We start from the raw sequence: 24,459 nt of genomic DNA on the forward strand, positions 1-24,459 counted from the left end.
TTTATGGGGACGTTAAATCAACATCTAATAGTCCTTAACTTCCACCCTTGGATTACCTCTCTTCGGGGATTCCACACCCAATCCCCACCCGTTCTTTTTTTAACTTTTTTAAATTTGTGGACGTCAACGTTTCAATTATATATATATATATATATATATATATAATCTGAAAATTAGCAAGTGAGGTGTTCAAATATTTACCAACAAATGTTGTTCATATTTTTCAAAATAATAATAATAAAAACAAGACTAGCAGAGAGTTGCTTTAATTGGAGGAAAAGTGTTTAATTTTATAGATTATAGTTTAAATATATCGGTATTTTTATTTAATATTTTTTAAAAATTCATCTAAACTAATAAGAACTTTTGAATAATGTTCAATTTGTTTTGAAATAGAAACAAATTGTGGAACTCAAATTGCAGAATAAAAGAAACATGTATCCCAAATCACAATAAATATAATAACATCACATAATACACATGTCTGAATATGATAGGCTGGAATCAATGTATTCTGTGGTTCTAGAACTAGAGGAGATGAACTCAAAAGAAACATGATCTTAAGCGGAAAAGAGGAAATTGCTATTTTTCATCTTTAAAAAATTATATATATTTATATATATATATATATATAAATGTTAATTAACATCTTTTTCATTACTCGGATTTTAGTAACTTTTTTAATGATTTTAATATATCTTCAATGGTCATATTTAATTTTATTAATATATAATATAAACTTATATATAAAAGTCAATGACAGTTTGATTTATTAATATCATGCGTGCTCATCTTGATAATGAGACAAATTAAAACACCAACTCATGAAGATGGAGGGCACATATATTGTAAAGCTCAGCTCCTCGTGTGTGCCCGTCTCTAATGCATGGCTTGTCCACATTTATTCAAGAAAAAATATATATAAATTTTATGTGATTAAGAAAAACTCATATATGTTGCATTTTGATTTATACTATATAGGTAGTGAGACTAACCCAAAAAATAATTGAAAAAGGTTTGGAGAAATGGAGATTTTTTTTCCCATAAGTAACGGATAAATTATGGGATGAATTAATTAAACTATTGATATATTTATGTCTAATTAATTGGGATGAAAAGCAACTCCAATTAGAGACGTGTGGAGTTAATCAAAGAAGGTTGTTGGTATATATATATGGATTATAATGCATGATATATATTATCCTTATTGAATAATAACTCTTAAATAGCACTCCTCAACTGCTATACCACTTCCAATGCTTGTAGATCCTACTTACAATTGTTTTCCAAATCAAGAACTTGAAGCCTATATCAACTCTAATGTTTTAGGAAGGTGTATTATAATTAATGCCTTGCTTTAACTATAATATATACACACAAACTAAACATTAATAGGATTTCTAACAATTCTAATTCATATTATAAACTCACCTAATCCTGCCATGCATTACTATATAATTCTAGTATTAAATTATTGTATGATTAGTAAACTTTAATTGGGAGGTTGGTACCAACATCAAGTACGTATGCATCTACCCAAGCATTCAAATCAAACAGTAGATAAGTATCAAAACATTAAAAAATTAAATGAAATTGTGACATATGTAAGTTTATGCTTGTTATCCTTTTCATTAGCTTTATCATGCATCTCCTTTAATCCATTTATATATAAAGAAATTAATCAGTTAACTAATTAGTTGATTAGATAGTTTATCAATATTGTTTGAACTCTAAATTAATTAAAATAGATGAAAAAAATAGCTTAAACCTAAAGCTGACGAAATGGTCAAAAATATTTTTAAAAAATAAAACTTGTCTTTGCTATTGTTTATAAATCAAGGTTTTGACCTAAAAATGCATTTGATAATCCTATCACTGCTGGTTTAAGACAAGGGAGTTGGAGATTAAGCAGTGGACTTCCCCAATAAATAAATAAAGGAAACAGTGAATAATAATAATAACGTACTATCATGTTGCCATATAAAATTAGTATAAACAAACTGTTTACGTGTCATCAACTGCCATTAATTTCATCCTTGATTTATATATATATATATATTTTTTATGTTCTTTAATTCTTTTCTAACTGGGTTCTATCTACTTGTGCCATGTCATGTGGCACTATCAGTCCTAGTTGTCTCAACCTTCATGTTAATTCACTAACATTAGTGGAATCTCATTCATGACTTTGTCTATCTTTGTCCTCATGCAATTACGTTAATTACTCCTTAATCAATTTTTAATTCACTAAGCTCAATCTAGATCTTATTAAAATTAATTGATATGTAACTTGGCTCTTGAAGCAGTCAGGAGGACTGCTGAATATGTGTCTGTCTTCATGAAGTAATAATAATATTAATAATGATGATGATAATGATAGTACATATGTATGATATCATGTAATTAAATTAAAATGGTGATCCTTTGAGTAGGTTATTGATACTTATAAGTTATTGGTTCATAACCACTAGTTCATCCATTTATTTAGAGCTTTGGATGTGGAACACTTTGCGTAATTAATGGAGTGCATCAGTGGTATGAAAGCAACAGTTTGTGTAGATTAATTGGAACGTATAGTTGACTTAATTAATTTCATGTCTGGAGTTTGACAATTATACTGTTTGATTTTAATCAATCTTTTTTTATCTTTGCATGCAGATGAAGACAAGCAATCAATCCATGCATGAAGTCTTGATGGTGACACTAGACTACTGTTACAATCTATATATATTTATGTGTTTATATATATATATATATATTGAAGGTGAGAAACATTCATTAGTATCCAAACAAGAATGAAGATAATAAATTGGTTCTTGTCTACATCTTTGAAGGTATCTAATCTAATTAAGAAGAAGGAGAACACTGACTGGCTTGAAACCAAGTGTTTAAAAAGAAGGTCTTGAATAAGTCAGTGGAACATTGTTTTATACTGAATGGTCTCTTGGGATGGAGACATGGCGTTCTCCTCGTAAGTTCCCAAACTTTGTCTCACATGAGTTCAGATGATTCTCCACCCCTAAAACACATTATGAACCTTAATAATTAATTAACTCCACTAATAACCCTACTCATCATATTACAAAAAAAACAAAACAAACAAAGAGAACATGAATTATTAATACAACTATAGTTAATATACAAAAGTAAGGTGCAATCATAGCCTAATGGACATGTTTACAGACTTTTTCTCATTAGCTATATAACTTTTTCATCTCCCTTCATCCTCACTCTTCTACTTAAATAAACAATATATATACATATATTATATAATAAAATACAAGAAGGAAACAGTGCACTTGCACCATGCTCACTGTTTATGGTATGATTTGGCCTCACGCTATATACATATATGCTTCTTCTCCCCTTCCTCCATTAAAGAATCCTTGTCAACTTGCTATAAATATATAGTTTTGTAATTATAAATAATGCACGAGTACATACATGCATGCATTTGGTTAATGAAATAAAAGGTGGTGGTCGCCCTACACTCACGCGTGTGCCATTTTATTCAATGGCTCTGTGTCTCTGGCTCTTGTTCATGTGCATGCAACTAGCCATGTTTCTGGTGAAGGCTCTCAAATGAAAACAGCTTCTTCACTTTGCTCTAGTGCAGCTATCATTGTCATTAATAAGTACTAAAGAAACCTAACTATATATTTAAGAGAGATCATTTTAACACATGTACTTTTTTTAGGAGGGTTTTTAGTTGGTGTCTTGTGTTTGAAGTGAGGTCCTGGCCGGGAAAAGTAGTGTGGGGAAAGGTAATCAAAAGTTGTGTATAGATGGCAGAAATATATATTAATATATATATTCATCTGGGTTGAGAGCTTTCTTACTAGCGAGTGGCTAGCTAAATGTGTATATATATATATATATGGTGGCTAGCCGCTAGCTATATATACTTAGTTAAAAGAAGTAAAAAACCCTTTTTTGTACGTACTATGTTCATCACGCTTGTTTTCTAGGGAGTTGGGAGTCATCAAAACAGACCCCACATCTACATGACGTGCTAGCTGACATTGCTTTGCATTATATGTATATATATTGAGATGAATGTGAATAAGGCACGAGAACGTGCATAAGCAGTGCATTTACAAGCCAATAATATTTTTATTCTTATTTTATGTAAATTAAAATTTATGTAAATCCAATACTATTAGATTAAACAGTTATTAATATATATGTTTTTTTAAATTATGATTTTAATAATAAAAAATTGGTACTTCATTTTTTTTAAAATTAAAATAGAGATATATCTGATTTGTCAGTATTTTTAAAAATTAATAAACTTTAAATTTATTAAAATATAAATTTGATTAAAAAAAATTACTGAAAAGGTCAAAAACAACTTTTGTATTGAGCCAATAAAATCTTTAATTTTTCCAAATTTTTTATAAGTTCCTCAGTTTCTCCAAAATTATTTTTAACTCCAATGGTTAGATAACCTCTATTTTACTATTTTTACATCACATTCAATTTTTAGCTTTACTCTTTGGTTTTAGTACTTTAGATTTATTATTCTTAAATCATGTTCAGTTTTTAGTTTTGTTATTTGATTTTTAGTGTATTCGCTTATTATTTAACGAATCTATTTAAATTTGTGTGTTATTAAACATAAATCAAACTTCCAAAAGTGACAGGAGGGATGAAATAAAATTTATTGTAAAAAAGAGAGACTGCATAGAATAATATTTTATTAGAAATATTACCGATGATAAATAAAAATTCTCATGAACTAATAAATATTTTTTTCTTAAAAAAATATGGAATTGAAATTAGAGCTGAAGTTTGAGAGAGAGAGAGAGAGAGAGAGAGAGAGAGAGTTAGGTACTTAGGTTGTATGAGTTGTCAACTACATCAATGTTATAAAGTAATAAAATAAAAGATTAGATTTATAAAAGTTATCAAGTACATTAACCTTATAAAATTAAGGGACAGAAAAAAAAAGGCATCCACCTATTGTCCAATTATATAAAATAATTATTCCAAACACTTTGAATCAACTGTTTTAGTTTTATGTATTTTATATAAATTTTTTATTTTTGTACCCCCAAAATATTTAAGGTAATATTTATATTTTTTTTATTAATTTTTATGTGTGGCACTCTCACATGCATACTACACACAATCCGATTGATTTATCTCCTTACTTTCCCTTACTGATGTCATATTGTAGTCAGGGTAGACTTTAGGAGGCGTTTGGTTGTCAGGAGTGGATTTAGGGAGGAATGGGATAAGAGTGACATGAGAGGGAGTGAAGTAGGAGTGAGAATAAAGAATGTGTTTGGTTGGTAAGGTTTGGAGAGTGTAATTTATTGGAAATGAGAAAAGTAAAGAAAATAAATATGATAAAATGACACTTATGCTTTTTATGCAAAACAAATACTATTGTACATGTCATAATAATGAGTTATTTTTAATTATATTTTTTAAAAATATTAAAAAAAAGTAAATAGTTAATTATCAAAAATAAATATTTAACTTTATAATACTATAATTTCATTCTAATTTTTTAGAATTAAGTAATAATATCATTAATTAGCTATTAACTAATAATATTAATTATAAATTAAATTAAAAATAATTCCAATAAAAAAAATTAACTATAATAATTATTTCTTTTGCATAAGAACAACAATGTAATAAAAAAATCAAAACAATTAAAAACACCTTGTAAAACATGATATATATAAGGGCATATTAGTCATTTTTATATTAAAGTTACCCAATCCCCCTACAATCCCCCCAATTATGTGGTGAGTGAGACTCACTCACATGGGTGAGTCTCACTCCCTCCATAATCCTCCCTCACTCCCATTGATGCATACCCAAACAAGGGGTTGCATCCAATCCTCCCTCACTCCCACTCCAATTTTGACATCCAAACACCCCCTTAAAGTAGTGCTCTTTCAGTTGATCTGATTTTGCAATATTTATATTTTATAAATTATTTCACATAATATAGTTTTTGCAATACATTTCAACTAAACATATGACCAAAAAATATATATATATATATATTGATTTTTTTATAAATCATTTATAAATATCTTTTTATTTTTTTACATTATATTTTGAAAGTTTTGAATTCGAAAATTTTTCAAACACAAACACAAAATATTTTGAAAACATACAAACAAAAGTGAATATTTGAGTAAAATTTATAAATAAAATTGGATTTTACCTCTAAAGAAACGATGTTCATTACACTAAACTAAAATGATATAAATTAACAATTTAATGTAAAAATTAATTCATGCGTTATGATAACCAGTCACCTTATACTACTTCCTCATCATGGCATCCTTCTTTGTGAAATGGCTTTTTTTTTTAATATTTTTTTATGACATGATTTCTCACTTAAATATGATAATAAAATATAATCATAGGTACTATATAACATGGAAGAATTGAAATTTTATCAAAATACTACATTTTCAAAAGACCGATAATGAGTAAATACCGTGTGAGCACATTATGTTTTTAGAAGATCAATAATGAATAAACACTATAAGAGTTTCTGAAATAATAATAAAAAAAATTTGTATAAAAGGATCAACTCATCATGGTACACTCTTATATCATCTTTTTCAAAGCCTATTTTATTCATGTATTGATAGCACAAAATATTAATTTTTTATATTTTTTAAGATTATAATTGTAACATATATGTTTATAAATATATGGTCAAGATCCCTTGCTTATTTAACCCAATATACCATTACTATATATATGTGTGTGTGTGTTTTCTTCTACATCACAAGTTTAAATTAAAAGGTACTAAATATGTTTGTATATAGGCACTATATATATATTGACTTATATGTACCAAAAAGGCCGGCAAAAGAAACACATTTTATATATATAAATGCTTGGTTATAGTAGCTTAATAAACACAATATACCATGGCAATATAAATATAAATAAATAAATAAATAAATAGAAAAATAAATTATATATATATATATATATATGAAGTCAATTCAAACCATGTCTGGTGGGGATTAAACCGTTTTAAGCTTTTGGTATAAGTTTGCAATTAGATGTGCATTTAATAATGAACAACTTTGCCCACCTCACAACCACCATTTTCTTTTCTTTTCTCACAACATGCACATATTGCCTGGTTGAATTTTGGTCCAACTTTGTTTTGACTGATTATTTAATCATCATCTATAAAGTTTTTCTTTGGCCCTATTCTAATAAAAATCAATTCTTCTGCAGTGCATTTATTTTTCGAAATAGTTTCTTTCTTATAATAAAGGATTGATTAAAATGCAATTAATTTCTCATTAGTTGCAAAAGCTGCACATGAACTGAGTATTAAGTTTCTATCATTATATTATGCTTTGATTCCCATGTGAAATGGAACAATTGGGCATATGTTTACAATTTGAAAGCAGCATGGAATGTCCAAATGCATTGACTAACCATTCTGGAAATTAATACACTTTGATAACAATATGCATACCATATATATATGAGGCATGTATATATTTCATATATGCATTCTAAATGTGTCAGCCACCTATTGATACACCGCACCCAACCCAACAAACGAGTGACATTGTTCTTCATATAGACACCAAAATATATATATATATATATATATATTTAAACATTTAGCTTATCTTTTGAAAGGGAGGAATAAGTACTGGAATTAATTCTTAGAACTATCAATGCAATTTGAATGGCCACATCCAAATTTTCTAGAATAATATTTGTTAATAGTAATATTGCTACGCCAGTTTGCTGTCGAGCATGCAAGGCATGCCCTACCAACAAAATCTTCCATTTTCCTAATTTTGTTTCTAATTTTTTTTTAATATCTTGTCTTTCTTTTTGGGTATCATATTCCTTTTTTCTCTTTTTTTATCTTAAAAAAAACAAAATTGTAGGTGGTGCAGTGGTCGGTTAATTCTGTGCGACTAATTTGGCGTTTTCTGCGAATATAACTGGAAACACATTATTAGAAACAAAAATTTGGGAAAAATTAGAGAGAGCATAGAATTGGATTTGCGGCCTTTGCCTTTGCCTTTGCATTGATGATGAAATAAGTAGAGAATAGAGAGGGAGGAGATGATCAAGTATTGGGTTGGGGTGGGGTGCACATGAGGAGTGTTGTGGTGTGTTGTGTAACTTGTGTTATGTTGGGGTGAAGAGCCGGCAGGAGTGTCCAGTGCTGCTACAAACTGATCCCAAAGCAGCAAGCATGCTCTTATTCTATGCTTCTCGCCCATTTCACCGTGCACCCACACCCCCCCAAACACACACCTCTACCTCTGTGCTATATGGTTTTTTAGCTCTCTTCTCTTCACTCGCTCATTCTCTCTCTCTTCTCTCTCTCTCTCTCTCTCTCTCTCACACACACACTTATTGCCAGTCTCTATTCACCTTTTGTTCTTTATTAATTAAAAACAATATGACATAAATAGAATCCTATTGATACATACCATCACTACTACTACCACTCTTTTCAATAAATTTATGATTTATGCATTTCATTCAAACAAAAAAAAATACTACTACCACTAGAAGTAGTAGATGATGTAGCAAGCATGGTAGAAATGAATGATTAACTAAATAAATATAATTAAGATTAACATTAAAATTAAGAGTATTATTATTATAATTAAGATTAAGATTAAGATTTAATAAAAGGTAGCCATCAATGGTTTATGGTTTATATTTGGGGGAATCCCGAAGAAAGAAACGAAACACTCTGAGAGAGGAAAGAAAAAACAAGAAAGAAAGAAAGAAAGAAAGAAAGAAAGAGAAGCGCACAGGCACAGGCACAGGCAGGCGTCCCAACAAAAGGGCAAAAAAACAATATAGAGAGAAACAACCAACAGCAACACCAAAGGGCATGATTTGAGATGACAGCCCTGCTCATGCTCATGCTCATGCTCATGCTCTCGCTCTCGCGCGCAACGGCATTCACTGTTGGTTCCCTGCTGTGAATACTGACAAACGCTTGGCATGCGAAACCCAACCATCATCATCATCATCATCATCATCATCATCATCATCTTCTTCATTGTCTTCTTCCTCACCGAGTCGTGGTGATTCATTGGACTATATGAAAAATTTATTTTCTAGAAGCATCATCAACTGCAACGCGACAAGACTCCTCCGTCCATCGCTCCAAGCGGGGGTTGCCGCCACCTCCGTATCCACCATCACCGCCGACTCTGTGGATAACCATCACCATCGTTGCTGTTCTCGGAGTCGGAGGTCTTACCATCATCATCATCATCATTCGAGAAGGAATGAAGATGTGCTCGTCATCATGGGCGCTACCGGTACCGGCAAGTCTAAGCTCTCCATCGACATCTCTTCTATGTTTTCCGGTGAGGTTGTTAACAGTGATAAGATCCAGGTTTATAAAGGGCTTGACATCACCACGAATAAGATGCCTATTGCTGATCGATGCGGCGTGCCGCATCATCTCCTCGGTGAGCTTGACCCTTGCGGCGGGGAACTCCCGCCGGGTGGGTTTCGATCCCTGGCGAGTTCGTGCATCGCGGGGATTGCCGCCCGTGGTCGTCGGCCGGTGCTGGCCGGCGGGTCGAACTCGTACATTCACGCGTTGCTCGCGGAGCACTATGATCCTCGGTCCGACCCGTTTGGGTCCGTCCGGCGAGAGCGGTTCAGGTATCGGTGCTGTTTTTTATGGGTTGATGTCGATGCGGCGGTGCTTGGCGAGTACCTTGATCGGCGGGTGGATGAGATGATTGGGGACGGCATGGTGGACGAGCTGGAGGCGTACTTCGCCGCCGGCGGAGACCGGGATCACGCTGGGTTGGGGAAGGCTATTGGGGTCCCTGAATTCAAGAAGTACTTTGAAAAGGGGAAGAGCGCGGCGGGGTTCGAGATGGCGGTGGCGGAGATCAAGGAGAACACGCGGCGGCTAGCCGAGACGCAGGTGAGGAAGATCAAGCGCTTGGTGGAGCACGGGTGGGCGCTCCGACGGCTGGACGCAAGCGCGGTGATCGCCGCCAAGCTATGCGGCGCCGGTAAAGATAAGCAGGTCGAAGCCTGGGAAAGGGACGTGGTGGGGCCCAGCATCGAAGCAGTGCGCCACTTCCTCGATGGCATCTCCGCCGGCGCCGGCGCCGGCGACGATGATGATGGCGTGCACCACCAACAGTTCCTTCTCCGGCACCGACGTCAACCTCTAAGTTCCGTCAGCTGAGCATTGCAGCGTTTCGGCATTGGCCTCTTTCTTATAAAAAAAGAGAAAAAGAAAAAGAAAAAAATAGAAGAGAGGAAACAAAAAAATGAAGAGAAAAAAAGGGCCATTTTTTTTTTTAATTTAAAATTTTTGTATTTAAAAAATAGGGAGAGTGGTGGAGGCGACCAATTTTGCAGTGTTAGGAAGGTTTTTGGGAATAAAATAGGTAAAAGATAAATTTATAATCAAGTGAAAGGAAGCAGAGACGGAAGCAGTCATTAAAGATTAAAGGTGAAATCTATCAAAACAACCCATAACAAAAATAAAATACAGAAAATGCACTTAGACAAGTAAGTATAAATGAAAAATTTGAAAATATTAAAAATAGTGAATTTGAATAATATTATAATAAAAAAAAGGGCAGAAGTGAGTAAATATAGGAGTTTTGTCAGGTTATCGCTGTCAACGTATATATCATTAATTTCCCTTTTTATGATTCTTGACTGGCTCTGCCAACTCTTAATCACGTTTTGGTTGTGAGTATTAAGTGTTGGGAGAAAGCATCAGGGCATCAGAGGCATGTGATATGTGAATACCAAACTCCCCAGCCCAACTACAATGTGATGATATAAGAGGGAGGAGTGTCTTTATAAATAAACATAAATAAATAAATATAAAATGTATTGTATAGCCACGGTGATGATGATTAGAAAAAGAAACTCCAAAAGAGTAGTTTTGGGAGCAGTTGAGTGTGTGGAGTCATGTATAGGTTGCTGATTAATTTGCTTTGAGGCTTGACCTCCAGTTATGACCATGCCACCAGCAATCATAATATTCCTGTTTGTTTAGGGACATATGATAGGATCATAGGAGCCCTCCTATCCCTCTATGCCTGCCCTTAAGAAGAGCCCCGCAGCACAACCGCAGTTATTGTGACTTATTAGTGACTCTCCAGGCATGTCTTTGTACTGAGAAGTGAGAAGCCAAATGGACCACCACCAAAGGCACACAACACAACACTGTATCCCTACACAAATATTACATTGGGCCCTGTGTCCTTTCCTGGGGCGTTCAATGAAGTCAAATCAACAGCCTCTTCGCCGCGCTTTGCGGACGCCCATTTATTGCATCAGCAATTCAACATCACCGAGGAAAGAAAGTTTTTTTGAGTTTTTCTCTACTTAGCTTCTCTTCCCAAAAAATTATATTTGTATATATTTTTTATAATCATTTTTTTAAATTAATTTAATAAGTTAATTTCACTACAAGACAAGACAAGGCTGGAAATTAGAGGAACCTAATTCACGTCCTAGTCTTTTTCTTTGTTAACCCCGGGGCCACTTTTTGGTGGGGCTTCTTATATGCCCAAACGATAAAAAGTGTTGTAAAAGTTGGTTCACTTTGAAACAAACCAAAAACCGGCCTCCATAAATGGTTTGCGTTAAGGTTCACTCACCACAGACCCACACAAGCACACACACATATATATCTATATATATATTAATATTATATAACTAATTAGTAACTAACTTGTTCGTAGAATATATATATATATATACTTATTATAATTATGCATGTCCATTTCAACACAGCTAGCTGGTGTTGATTTGGATCACAAAATGTCACATCTGAATCAATCTTATGATTATATTCCCCGGCCTACACATTCCGCACACAGGCCAACTGAAGAGCACTAACAAAGGGAGGACATATGCTTGGATAGTGTCTTCACGTACAACCAGATACCTACGTACCTAGTTCTGCTTCTCTTTGCCCTTGTTTTTTTTTCTCTTTTTATGTAACCCGTGTGTGTATATATATATATATTTTTTTAAAGTGAAAAAAAAGGATTCTGTTGTCACTGAGACCAGGAGGTGGTGGTACCCTCTTCTTGTTATCAGATTGGACCAGGAAATCACTACTGAATAATTAACTAGTTTGGCTACACAAGTTAAATTGAGTGAGCATCAAAATTTCCCGGCAAACTTGTTATATATGGGCTCGGTCTCATCAGTCAACGATACGATGCCATTGCATCTCCATCAACATAGATTTGGATGTTGGTGCCCTCCCTTGCTTTTCTTTTGATTCCCTGCCTTTTGTCCCTTTTCCTTCTTTACCTCAATGCATGGTAAACTCAACTGGAATAAAGCGCAAATCAAAGTGACTTCAATTTGTTAAATATCTCTGTGCTTGTGTATATATATATATATATGTATGTATGCATGCATGCATGCATGGGCCCATGCATGGATTGGTGTGTCCCCATCTCCTTCAGTTTTGATTCTCTACGTTCGTTGTTGATGGAGGACTTAGAGGAGGCCACATGACAGTTGGTAACGAGCATTCATGATGGATTCGATGCTGATCACAAGGTAGCATGTCTGATTTTGTCTCCTTTTTTGGTTGACCGTTTGCTAAAGACAAGGGCGCCCCACTTTGTGAGTGCATACTTTTTTTTTTCCCATTATTATCATTATTACTATTGTTATTATTATTGTTTTTTTGCTTCTTAAGTACTGCTCCTGTTCTCATGTCTACGTACTTCATTCAAGACTGATGAACCACTGTTCTTAGTTTCCATGATCAATTCACTTAACTAATTAAAATCCAACCAATATTAGTGGTGGCTACATTTGAAAGCATTAGAAGAAGAAGAAGAAGAAGAAGAAGAAGAAGAAGAAGAAGAAATGAATATATTCTTCCCAAGTGGAAGTTGAGATCAGGAGATTGTATATATATATATATGTACATATGAATCATGTTTGCTGTTTGGCAATAAACAGCAAAAAGTTTGGTCCATTTCCAGTAATGGAGTGGACACTGAACACTGAACAGGTTAAGGTTGGCGGGAAGCCGCGTGATGGCCAACTACCTTGCAGCAAACTGCATTCAGATCACGAGGCAAATATGTGGTTGATATGTTGCGAGACATAGAAGGTGGCAGTGGCACACGTACATGATTTTGGTAGGGGAGTGAGAGGCTCTCTTGTTTCCTCTGCTCAGCTCTGGGTGGTTGCAAATTGTGGCAGTGGTGCACTAGGAATCCTTGTATCACTCTTCAAAATGCCCCTTTATTTGATCTCTTGTTGTTAGGGACCATTAGATTGTGAGGGTTGGTGTTGGTGGTGTCTGTGGTGGATTCCTTCACCTCTGCTCCCCACTGGAAATGTCTCTCCTTTGTTGCGCCTGGGGTTCAAAGGTCTCCTCCTCTGCCTCTTTCCTTTATGATTTTGCTGTATCAACAGTACTGCTACATCTTCTCTTTGGGCCAATTTGTTGTTCTTTGGATGACAACCAGGATGTATGCTTACCTTTTTCTTTCTTCTTCTTCTTCTTCTTCTTCTTCTTCTTCTTCTTCTTCTTCTGCTGCTTCTTTTATTGATGTACTCTGTTTTCATGTGCTTTTTGATTCATATGATGGAAAATTGGAAATTAAATCCCTGTTTCTTAGCTTTGGATTTTTAATTTTAATTCTTTTTTCCTTTTCTTGCTGTTCTAGCACTATAGGTGTGTATCTAAGCTTCCTAAGTTGGAGATTTAGTGAACAGACCACATGGAGTTTAGATGGTACAGGTGTTTTACTGTTGTGATAAGCACTATTGGACTGTAGAAAGCTCTTTGGAGATATTTGTGATATTTATGGATGACACACAAAAGACAATAGTACCAATGATAGGTTGCCCAATTGTGAAACAATGTTTTATATATATATATATATATATATGGTACAAAGCAGTTTATCTTCTTGGAATTAATATGGAGCTCTGTTATCATTATTTCAAGTTGAGAGCTTTGGTTTGAAATGTCCAAATTATATATATTTTTTAAAAGCTTATCATGATATATAGCCAGCCAGTCATGAATGAAGGGTGGGGTGGTCCTAATATTGTTGGTGAAGCATGCCAAGTCATACCATCACTTTTTAGACCAAAGCCATAGTTGCAAGAGCTTTGGGAAAATGGAGAGATAAGTGGTTGTAGTCGTGTTAGCATTCAGAATAGTTTATCATAGATTTGGCAATCCATTTGGGACAATTTTGTGGATGAAAAGAGTGTCAACGACGTTTGAAGGACTGATTTTATGTTGTTGGCCATTGGTGAAAATATTTGTTAGCCTTATTTGTCCCGGAAATCTTCATCCACAATAGTGGAATCCCATTCCACCATTTCAGAATAGTTTTGATCACTTTACTTTTATTGACTATGGAGATCAAAGCTCAAATTAAAATCAATATATAGTTGGTATGTATGTTATGTTATGGTGAAGCCACTGTTATGAGAGTTAATTTGATAAAGGTAGAGGTTGTTTTATTTAAGGAAACGAATTTATGCGTCGAAAGGAATTGATCGTCTCTTATCGTCGCTCTTTTGTTAGCTTGCTTATGATAACCTTGCAAAGTAGGAGAGAATCTGAACACAATTCTTGTAGCAAGTGGTTGGGTGTTTGATGTTTCTTGGATTCCACTTGCAACTGATTAGGAGGCCATGATCTTCAATGTTGTGACAGCACCATTCATGCTCACTGTTTCTTGTAATCAAATAAGACTCCATCATCTCGATAACGATAGAATTAACAAGCCACATTATACACTCCATGGAATCCAAAATATCCAAATATTCTATGATGTACATCTTTCGACAATCATTTGGATAGGAAAGTGGAGCCAAAGATAACATATTCCTTCTCGCATATCTCTGTACGTTACTCTGGAATAAATCTATTGGTAAATTGTCATAGTAAATTGTAATCAGGATTTACATGCATATCTTTGGTGTTGTCAATGTGAGCTTGATTGATGCAAAGATCCTCACAGTTGATCTCAAAAGATAAGAACAATTGACTAATTAAGTCTTTCAAGGTTAGTAATTGGAAGACAGATGAGCTTTAACTGTCCATATGTTTTCAGAGGAATTAGGTGATTGCTATCAAAACAAAATTATAAACTAAATCCTTTGATGGCATTAGTGATCTACAGACTGACATGATGACGTTTAATTAACAACGATGGTTAGGAGAATAATGTATGCAATTCGGTGCATTACCTTCCCTTTCACTTTGAAAGATTGTGAGAAGACTTAACATAGAACACAAGGATTGCTTCAATCTTTAGCCTCACCTTTGTGTGGATCAGATGCAGTGTATCAACCTTGAATTTGACCATAGATATTCTGCATCTGGTTTAGTTATTATTGTTGTTGTTTTGCATATATTTTGTGGTAAGTCCTATGAAAAGATAATTTTTTAAATGCGATGATTTAGACATGCCTGCACAGAGGAAAGTTTGAAGAAGTCTGACGATTTACCCGAGGCTTGTATTATTCCTGAAAAGCGAAAGAACTCTTCGATATATTTTGGAACATTACAGAAAAGAATATTTTGGAAGTCATTTTGTTTGTAAGGCCTTAATTATCTTCAGAAGTTAATTTCTGAATTTTTATCCTTAATTGGCAATATGATTAGTAGCACCAACATATGATGACCATTGAGCCACAAAAGATTTGATTGCATTTGCTAATGACTTTGCATTAATATGAAATCCCAATATGGATTATGTTATATTTTTGTTAAAATGGATTAACCACATTGCATTAAATATGGATTATACTCCTACTTTTGAATCAGCGTAGCCTGTGTGAGGTTCATGTGTCAATCAACTTGCTAATTACTCATATATTAAGTTTCGTTCTCTTCTCTGAAGAATCTCTACTCGATATTAATAACTGGGATCTACTTCCTATAAACAGATTGATTTTAACATGCACTTATCAATAACTTTGCTGAATCTATAATGAATCATTAACTTCAGCTTGAAATTAATGGTGTCAAGGCTTTGATTAAATTGTTTGATCAACTCTGTTTGACCATTTGTCCTGTTCAGCATATGCTTTGGACATACTACCAACTATGCACCTAATTTATATTGATTATGATGAACTTATGATGATATTCAAATAAAAGGTTCATTGGTCATGTTCTTGTAGGCCAATACCTCATGAAAAACTGTGATACATTCCCATCCTTCTTGAATGAAATTCAAGATTTCAGCCCAATAACTTGGACTGTTTCGGTCAATACAATGCCGATAAATGAAATAAACTTCAACCTAACTGGAGTAATCTTAGTGTGCCGACAGTTGTAGTCAAGCCGAAGATTGCAAGGAACACCGGCCAAAGAAAAACTCCAAACCCATTTGATTCTTGTATTTATTTCGAACGCTAATTTATGAAAATGGGCCGGCTTAAAACCATCATGAAAAAAGTCATTAACGGGAGATGTTTATCGATGTAATGTAATGAGAAAGCAGAGTTACTTGTTCACGTATCCATATTATAATGACTTTGTCTGCGATATTTCAGTACAAACTAGATGTTTTGATGATCAAGTTTCTTATTACCAAGTAAAAACATATAAATACATAATTTCCGTCATGCTTTTTGCTGAATTTCCCGGTTCTGATGAAGATTACTTGTTTTGTAGGGGTTGAACATTCTCAAATTGCTCGAACTGCCTTCACTTTTGGTATTATTGCTGTTCTTCCATTCTACAGTTTGATGGTTCTAGCTCCAAAATCTGAACTTGCAAGTATTTCCCCCTATGTAAAGTTGTAAACATCTAATCTTTTGTCTATTTGAAACGTATATGCATTGTTGCTCGACTGATATCAGACCAGAAGATCCATGAAAAGCAGTATACCAAATGTCATGCTAGCTGTTGTATATGCGGTAATTCTTTACCTCTTTTGGACACCAGAGACACTGGAATTGCTGTTTGCCAGTAAATACAGGCTAACAGAGATAAGCATTTTCTTCGGAACCATTGATAAATGTAAATGTTAATTCTAATATCTGCATTTCTTGCAGTTACCCGGCATGACTAAAATGTTCTCAATTGAAACAACGACTGCTTCAGCTTGGCGTCACTTACTCACCATCGATCTTTTTGTTGCAAGGTCTGATCACGATCTTCTTTTCATTTTTCAGTTGAATCCTACTTCCTCTACTTATTATAGCAGCAAATGTTCTGTCATTCAGGCAAGTATACCATGATGGTCCAAAGAACAAGATTGATACTCGTCTTTCAGTTTCTTTGTGCCTTTTGCTTGCCCTATTGGATTTTTGTTTTTTTTTTTTGAGAGAAAGAGCTCTAAAAGCTATTTATTCAAATGAGAAGAGAAAAAACAGCAAAAAGATCGCTCGAATTAGGGAGACACTCAAAAATTGGGCAAAATTCAAGTTTGGGTCAATCAAGTTGAAAAAATTGGCACTCTTGCATGAGTTAGATAGGATTGATTTAGCTAGAGAATCCCGCTCCTTGTCAGTTGATGAGATCAATAATGATGTATTCCTTCAGACTGAACTAGGGATGATCCTCAAGCAAGTGGAAATTTATTGGAAGCAAAAAGTGAGGGTGACTTGGATTAAGGAAGATGATGAAAATACTAAGTTCTTTCACTCGGTTGCGAATGGACGAAGGAATAGGAATTTCATTTCTTGGGTTTTGAGGGATAACACTTGAGTGGACGACATTGAGGGCATTGGAGGGGCTTTCACCTCCTTTTATCAGAATCTCTATGGTACGGCACGGACCTATAGACACCAGATTAACTGGAATGTGCTGTTAGGGGATAAGGTCAATCATAACCTATCTAATTTGGATGCCCCTTTTACTCATGATGAAATTAAGGTGACGGTGTTTGGTTTGAGTTCGGATAACGTACCTAGCTCGAGACAGGCCGCCAATGTTTTTCTTCCAGAAATTTTGGGAAACTAGTTAAGACAAACATTTTTGTACTCTGTGAAGATTTTTTATTTGGGGAGAGCCAACTTAGGAATGATAAATTGGTTGAATATTGCGTTGGTTGCGAAAAATCAAAGTCCACAAGATCCCTCGCACTATAGGCCAATTAGTTTGATTAATTGTTCACTCAAATTGATGATTTGATTGACACAACTCAATCGGCTTTCATCAAAGGAAGATGCATTACTGATAATATTGCCACTGCTCAGGAACTCATTTTCTACATGCATAAGCATCATCTTATGGGCCTTATCCTTAAGGTCAATTTCTCTAAGGCATTTGATTCTGTGGATTGGGGTTTTCTCTTTGGAACTGTTGAAGGCTCGAGGTTTCCCGGGAGAGGGATTGGATGGATTGAAACCATTCTTGCCTTTTCAAAGGCAAAATTTCTCATCAATAATGTGCAAAGTGGTTATGTTCGGTATCGTAGAGGTTTACGACAAGGGGACCTTTTTTCCCCTTTGCTATTTGCACTTGTGGTGGATGTCTTAAGCTCTATGTTTAATCATGCACTTAGCATGGGTGCTTATACACATTGCAAAAAAATTTAGAGCCACAGACCTTCTTAGCCAAGACTTTGCACTGTTCTTCTGGAGTTCTACCGTTGACTTACCTTGGGATCCCTATTTCCGGAGGACAGCCTCGGAAACAGGATTGGGATATTCTAATTAATAAGGTCAGAACCAGATTAGCAGCTTGGAAATCTAAATTTTTATCCTTAGGGGGAAGATTAACCTTATTAAACTCAGTCCTTACTGCTATTTCCACCTATTGGATGTCTTTATTTAAGTTGCCTTGCTGGGTGATTAAAAGTATTGATAAAATCAGGAGGGATTTTCTCTGGTTAGGTCCGGATTCTCAACATCCCAAAATCCGTCTAGTGAGTTGGGGGAGGTTGTGCCGGTCTAGAGACCAAGGGGGTTAGAATATTCTAAATCTGGAAGTTTTTACAATGCCTTCCTGGGTAAGTGGTGGTGGAAGATCATCTTAGGTCGTCGATGGTGTGGTGAGGAGATTTTTCGAGAAAATTACTTTGGTAGGACGCCGGTCTGAAATTTATTCCATAAACAAGCTGGTAGAAGATCTGTATTTTGGAATTATATTCTTAAGGTCTTACCAGCTTTCCGGAAAAATATGATTTCAATTGTGAAGGGGGTCCTACAACACTTTTCTGGCATAATCATTGGTTGGAGGGTCGTGCCCCTGCAGATATTTGGCCTCACCTATTTCAGTCTTCCAGGGATAAGGAGGACATAGTTAGGGAATTGCTCAACAGGGTTACTGACTTATCCCTGGGGGATTTTCCAAGGGAATGTAATTTGATGGTTGCTTTCTGCCTCCAAAATAGGACTGATGAGGATGTTAGACGTTGGAGCCTGTCTTTAAATGGGGTTTTCACTGTCAAATCTTTTTATCATTTGTTGAATGATGGTGGGCTCCGTTGTCGATGGACCCCATTCATACTAAAAGGTTGTTGTCCTATAAAAGATAAATCTTTTTAACTGGTTAGCTTGGGATAACAAAATTCTTACATTGCAAAACCTAGCTATTCGAAGGTGTAATACTTTGCAGGACATCACCTGTGTGATGTGTCACGCGGATGTGGAATCTGCGGACCATCTCCTCTCCCAAATGTTCGGTGGCTTCTCATATCTGGAGTTTTTTTGGCCAACTTTTTTGGTGCTCACCGTAACCCCAATTCTTTGAGGGATATGAGGGGAGCTGGCACACACATTTTAGGAAATCCCTTACTTCTCTTTGGGTTTTGCTTCTTCGAGCTATAACGTGAAATATTTGGATTGAAAGAAATGCACGCATTTTTTTATTATGCTTGCTCTTTGACTTCTTCTATTATTAATTGTTAAAATTATTCATATGGTGCTCATGTGGATTATTACAGTTCTTGAGTCAAAGAAAGCAAAGATGGAGGAGTAGAGGGGAAAGCTTAAGAGAAGCCTTGATTTTCACTCATCACGAGTCTTGGAGCAGAGGGCTCAGCTTGACTTGGTTCTTACTCAGAGTGAGGGCTAGTATTGCTTTGGGGTTCTTCGCCCTAGGGGGGTCTGTCCCTCTAGTTGGCTCTTTGTCTTTTTCGTTTAGTAGTTTTGTTGTATCCTATACTCTTTTCCCTACTCCTGGTGGGTTGACTTTTGGCACCCGTTGTTGGTGCTTTGTGTACTTGTGTTTTTCTTTTTCATGAATGTGGTTTATCCAAAAAAACTGCAAAAAGAACTAGACTACCAAGACGAAATGAATAGACAAAGAACAAGAAAAAAAGCAGAGAAAGGAAAGAACAAAGAGTATCTAACATAAATGCTTCACAATCCATCGTGGTAGTTCTCTTCCTTGGTGAAACAGGGTAATATCATGCTGCTAGTGCCGTGAATGGCCAAACTAACAGTTGCTCTCATCTAACTGGGAGGGATGATGTGTACTTGAGGGAAGTTAAGCTAATTCAGGAGATTTATAATATTAGCAATCAATGGCTCAAGTCTCCATAATGGCTGCCAGTTTCCGAGATTGATGGCTTTCAAAAGATCCCCATTGGCCGTGAAGACATGCTTGCAAAAAAGATGTTGGTTCACCGAGCACTACAGCGCAACCACGAGAGCCTGAGCTTCAGCTTTAATATCAGACTCAGCCTAAGAGGGGTAGCAACCAGCGTAGGCAATACTTGAGTTGGAGTTGGAAATATAGAAGCCATCACCTGACATTATAGTTTCGTAATTCCAAACTTCAGCAGAGAAAAGAAAGGGAGCATCAGCAATGGAAAAATTATTACGTAGGAGATTTCTCCCACAAACAGAAGACAAGGTTGAGAAGTACTCCTTAATGTGGGCCACTGCTTGTAAGGAAAGAGCATAACAGTCCAAAGCTTCGTTCCGAAAGATGAGTTTACATCTAGCTTTCCAAATTAGCCAAGCAGTCACAGCAATAATGGATTAAGTAAACATATCAAAATCATTCTGTGACGAGTTGAGCCAATTTCCAGAGGTAAAACCATTGAAGAAAGATATATGTTTACCAACAGCAATACTGATTAAACCCCAAATTATTTGCGTTTTACAACAAAGGCTAAATAGATGTTCAGAAGTTTCATAATCAAGATTGCAAGAACTACGGTGAGCACGCGGCACCAAGTTCAGCCTGTATAGATATTCATGTGTCTTAATAGCATTGTGAAGAAGGAGCCAGATAAAATGTTTAGTTCTAGGAGCTACTTTACGGCGCCATAAGTTTGTCCATCCATCCCAAGAGTCAGAAGGACCTACACCTTCTTCCTGGTCTTAAAGATACCAAACCCACCTGTTTTCATGTTCATGATTAAAATGACCAGGAATAAGATAATCAAAATTGAGATTGTCACCAAAAACCGAGTGCAAAAGGTTCAGATTCTAGGAAGTCTCAATTTCAAAGGCTAAAGAGATCATAAGAGAGATCCATAATGAGGAAGGTTGGTTTGAAGGCAATAGGAATCTCAATATACTAAGGGTCCATCATAAAATTGGTGCAACCAGGGTTAACCTGTTTCATCCACAGAAAAGGCTTGATAGATAGAGCAGTGTGCCACAAACCTGTGAAGAACCATGAACAATTGGCAGGTATTGAGCAGTGTGCCCTATTGGAATTTTAATCCATCTCATCACAAAGTTACTAAAGAATGTAATGCAATGACAGCATTGTAGTGCAAGTAGATGAACAACTTTTGTGTTATTCTATTATATCAATAAGAAAAGTTTACAAATGTAAAAGTTACTTACAGAAAACAAATCGAACTTATCAATAACAGTAAATCCAGCTGGTATGAATTATTGTCTAAACATGCTAATCATACTATAGATCTGAATTATGGGAATCATTTCTCATCTCTCAATCAAATCCAATCAAATCAATCAATAAATGAAAACAAGGCCAAACATGAAACAGGTGCTGCTCAATCATTCATAAGGGACGTATCTAATTTCCTCCTTGAGTTGAATCCCAAACATCTGATCAACTCTCTCTTTAACAAAGTTGATGAGAGCCAGCATGTCACCAGATGTAGACCCATTGAAGTTAATGAAGAAGTTGGCATGCACCTCTGAAACTTTAGCACCTCCCATGGCGAACCCTTTCAATCCAGCAAGTTCAATTAGCTCACCTGCTGATATTCCAGCACCCAATGGGTTCCTGAACACTGATCCTGCACTCCTTTCCCCAACAGGCTGTGTTTTCCTCCTCCTAATAATTAATAATTAAATTAAAACAGAATTTGAGTGTTGGGATTTGAGCAAGAAAAAGACAGCATACAATCACATGTTTTCTGACTACCCATTTCGGACGTGCAAAAATAATGCAAGCTACCGTCCAAAAGTTTTTAATTCTTGAATTTATTTAAAACTTTATATTATTTAAATTGGCACCAAATTGAAAAAAATATATATATATATATTTTAATTGTTAGTTAAAAGTGGTACCTTTCTAAGAAGGCTTTCTGGCGGTCGCGCGCGGACGGTGCCGGAGAGAGGCGGAAGGTGACGGCGAGAATGGCGGCCAAGTTGTCCATCGCTTGGAACGAGGACCATCGATAGCCGAAGTCCAGCTCGCTACGACCCAGCACGCGTAGCTCGCCATCCATCGTCACGATCTCCACGCTCTCGATCACGTCCCCGGTTTCCTGCCGGCCATTTCACTCTCACACCCATTTATACAAACACTTACCGAACGCACACAGCTACCAACCAATCAAAGTTAGGTACCTGCCCGTTAGCACCGGCGTTCATGAACGTCGCGCCGCCGACGGTGCCTGGGATGCCGCCGGCGAACTCTAGCCCGGAGAATCCCTCGCTGGAGCAGCGAACACCAAGGCGGTTGAATGGAAAGGCGCTGCCGACGCGGTACGTCCCCGGCTCGACCACCTCCACCGCCGAATGCTCGAGCCTGTTGAGCATCACGAAGCCGTCGAACCCTCGGTCTTCGAACAAGCAGTTGGAACCCTTGCCGACGATCAAGAAGGGTATCGACCTTGCCTTGCAGTACCTGCACGAATCTCAGGATAATTATTATCGGAATGTAAGTCTACAAGGTGTTCGACGAAATGCCGAGGTAAAAAACCTGATGGCCGAGACGAGATGGGAAGGGCGTGAGACTTCGAGGAAGTAGCTACAAGGGCCGCCAATGCCCCAGCTACTAAGCTCCCTCAAGTGTTTCTGACCTCTGACCACGCACTTCTCGACCATGGCCTGGTCCTGCTCGTCGACGATCACCACCGACGGCTTGTGAGATGGAGGTATGATGGTGGAGGAGGAGTTACTCAAAGACAGCTCTTTGTTGATCTCAGCCGCATTGCCGGTGTTTGGGGGGAAGAAGAGATGGCGATGGGGAAATGAGATGGATGATGGCTTGGCTGAGCAACATGGAATGTTTGCAATGCGGTTTCCTGAGGGAGAGGGAGAAGGAGAGATGGGTGAGTTGCCGAGGCTTCTGGTCGCCATTAATGCACCTCGGAGCTCACACACTCCACCACCTTCTCTCTCTCGGAGTGGGTCTCATTGTGGAGATGATGAAGATGGACGGGGTTTTGTAAGCTTCGTTTGGGAATTAATGGAGTTGAGATGGAGACGAAGTGAACGGACGGAGTACTGTACATCCCGTGAATGACAATGCGCATCTGTTTATGCTTTTATTTTTATTTTTTAATTATTTTTTATTAGTTTATATATTATTTTTTTGGCTTTTACTTATTTACTATTTATTTATTTATTTATTTATTTATTTACTTACTTTTGAGAAATGCGTATATGTTCTTTGTGAGTGAAGACAATATATAACCAAGGACAGTTTTACAGGGTAGCTAGTGAGTAGGATGATGTAATCGATTGAGTTTGAGTCAAACAGCAAGTTACCCGAGTTCAGTTGAAAACTCGTTATTTGATATTCAACTCGAACTAGATTGAGTTTATTTTTGTAGCTCAAACGCAACTCAATTTATATATATAAACCAAATTAAATTTGATCATAGATATTTTTATATTCGAAATTCAAACTAGAGCTCAAACTCAATTATATATATAAACAAAATTAATATATAATTTATATATCACAAATACAATTACTCGATTAAAGCTCATGAAACACTTGAGTTAAGTATTACGATGTTCGAACTCAACTCGCTCGATTACTTGAGCTCCTCGAGCTTGAGCTTAACTCAACCCTAAAGCGAATCGAGTTTGAGCTTTCTCCGAATCGAAATCAAGTAGTTTGTGAATAATAATATATTATTTACACCCCGCACTATTTCGGAAGAGGTTGTCCTCACTAAAATTTGCAATGTTGATTATGTTTATAAAATTTATATTGTATATATAATTAATTTTTTTATAATTTATTTTTATTAAAATTTAAAAATAAAAAACATATATGATAAATTCTACCCGTTAAATAAAAATGCTGGATCTATCTCTGGATATAATTAATGAGTCCTTTTCTGTCAAAGTGAGTTG

The 24,459-nt window shown here is 35.9% G+C and overlaps 3 protein-coding genes across 6 annotated transcripts; 2 read left to right on the forward strand and 1 right to left on the reverse strand.

Annotated features, from left to right (window-relative positions):
• Positions 1-8,673: 8,673 nt before the first annotated feature.
• On the forward strand, positions 8,674-10,232 carry LOC120258297 (adenylate isopentenyltransferase-like). The gene has a single exon (XM_039265660.1). It carries the CDS (start codon positions 9,083-9,085, stop codon positions 10,196-10,198), a length of 1,116 nt encoding a protein of 371 aa, XP_039121594.1. The 5' UTR covers positions 8,674-9,082; the 3' UTR covers positions 10,199-10,232.
• A 2,513-nt stretch (positions 10,233-12,745) lies between these two features.
• On the forward strand, positions 12,746-20,162 carry LOC120259466. Of its 4 annotated transcripts, none has more exons than XR_005536122.1 (5): positions 12,746-13,481; positions 16,658-16,699; positions 16,846-16,954; positions 17,041-17,129; positions 19,878-20,162. XR_005536122.1 is itself a non-coding variant. In XM_039267076.1 (5 exons), the coding sequence occupies exons 1-5, from the start codon at positions 13,347-13,349 to the stop codon at positions 19,882-19,884; spliced, it is 330 nt and encodes a 109-aa protein (XP_039123010.1). In that variant the 5' UTR covers positions 12,746-13,346; the 3' UTR covers positions 19,885-20,162. The 4 variants fall into 4 exon arrangements, 2 of the variants coding, with proteins under 2 accessions (XP_039123010.1, XP_039123009.1); XM_039267076.1 differs by having other exon boundaries at positions 16,846-16,902; XR_005536123.1 differs by having other exon boundaries at positions 12,746-13,379; positions 16,658-16,954.
• Positions 20,163-21,714: 1,552 nt separating this feature from the next.
• Positions 21,715-23,664, reverse strand: LOC120259465 (UDP-N-acetylenolpyruvoylglucosamine reductase-like). The gene is made up of 4 exons (XM_039267073.1): positions 23,072-23,664; positions 22,717-22,996; positions 22,435-22,634; positions 21,715-22,198 (listed from the first exon to the last, which is right to left on the reverse strand). The coding sequence occupies exons 1-4, from the start codon at positions 23,449-23,451 to the stop codon at positions 21,916-21,918; spliced, it is 1,143 nt and encodes a 380-aa protein (XP_039123007.1). The 5' UTR covers positions 23,452-23,664; the 3' UTR covers positions 21,715-21,915.
• Positions 23,665-24,459: the final 795 nt, after the last annotated feature.

This window comes from Dioscorea cayenensis, chromosome 4 (genome assembly GCF_009730915.1).
Source record: "Dioscorea cayenensis subsp. rotundata cultivar TDr96_F1 chromosome 4, TDr96_F1_v2_PseudoChromosome.rev07_lg8_w22 25.fasta, whole genome shotgun sequence".
Lineage (NCBI taxonomy): Eukaryota > Viridiplantae > Streptophyta > Magnoliopsida > Dioscoreales > Dioscoreaceae > Dioscorea > Dioscorea cayenensis.

Bases quoted from the DNA above. Each gene is read 5' to 3' on its own strand.
- LOC120258297 (XM_039265660.1), top strand. From the start codon at position 9,083: ATGAAAAATTTATTTTCTAGAAGCATCATCAACTGCAACGCGACAAGA.
- LOC120259466 (XM_039267075.1), top strand. From the start codon at position 13,347: ATGTCTCTCCTTTGTTGCGCCTGGGGTTCAAAGGTCTCCTCCTCTGCC. The intron at 13,482-16,657 runs GTATGCTTACCT...CTTGTTTTGTAG, and splicing joins CTTTGGATGACAACCAGGAT to GGGTTGAACATTCTCAAATT. The intron at 16,700-16,845 runs GTATTATTGCTG...GACTGATATCAG, and splicing joins TCGAACTGCCTTCACTTTTG to ACCAGAAGATCCATGAAAAG.
- LOC120259465 (XM_039267073.1), bottom strand. From the start codon at position 23,451: ATGGCGACCAGAAGCCTCGGCAACTCACCCATCTCTCCTTCTCCCTCT. The intron at 22,635-22,716 runs GTACCTAACTTT...AATGGCCGGCAG, and splicing joins ACGCCGGTGCTAACGGGCAG to GAAACCGGGGACGTGATCGA. The intron at 22,199-22,434 runs GTACCACTTTTA...ATTAATTATTAG, and splicing joins CAGAAAGCCTTCTTAGAAAG to GAGGAGGAAAACACAGCCTG.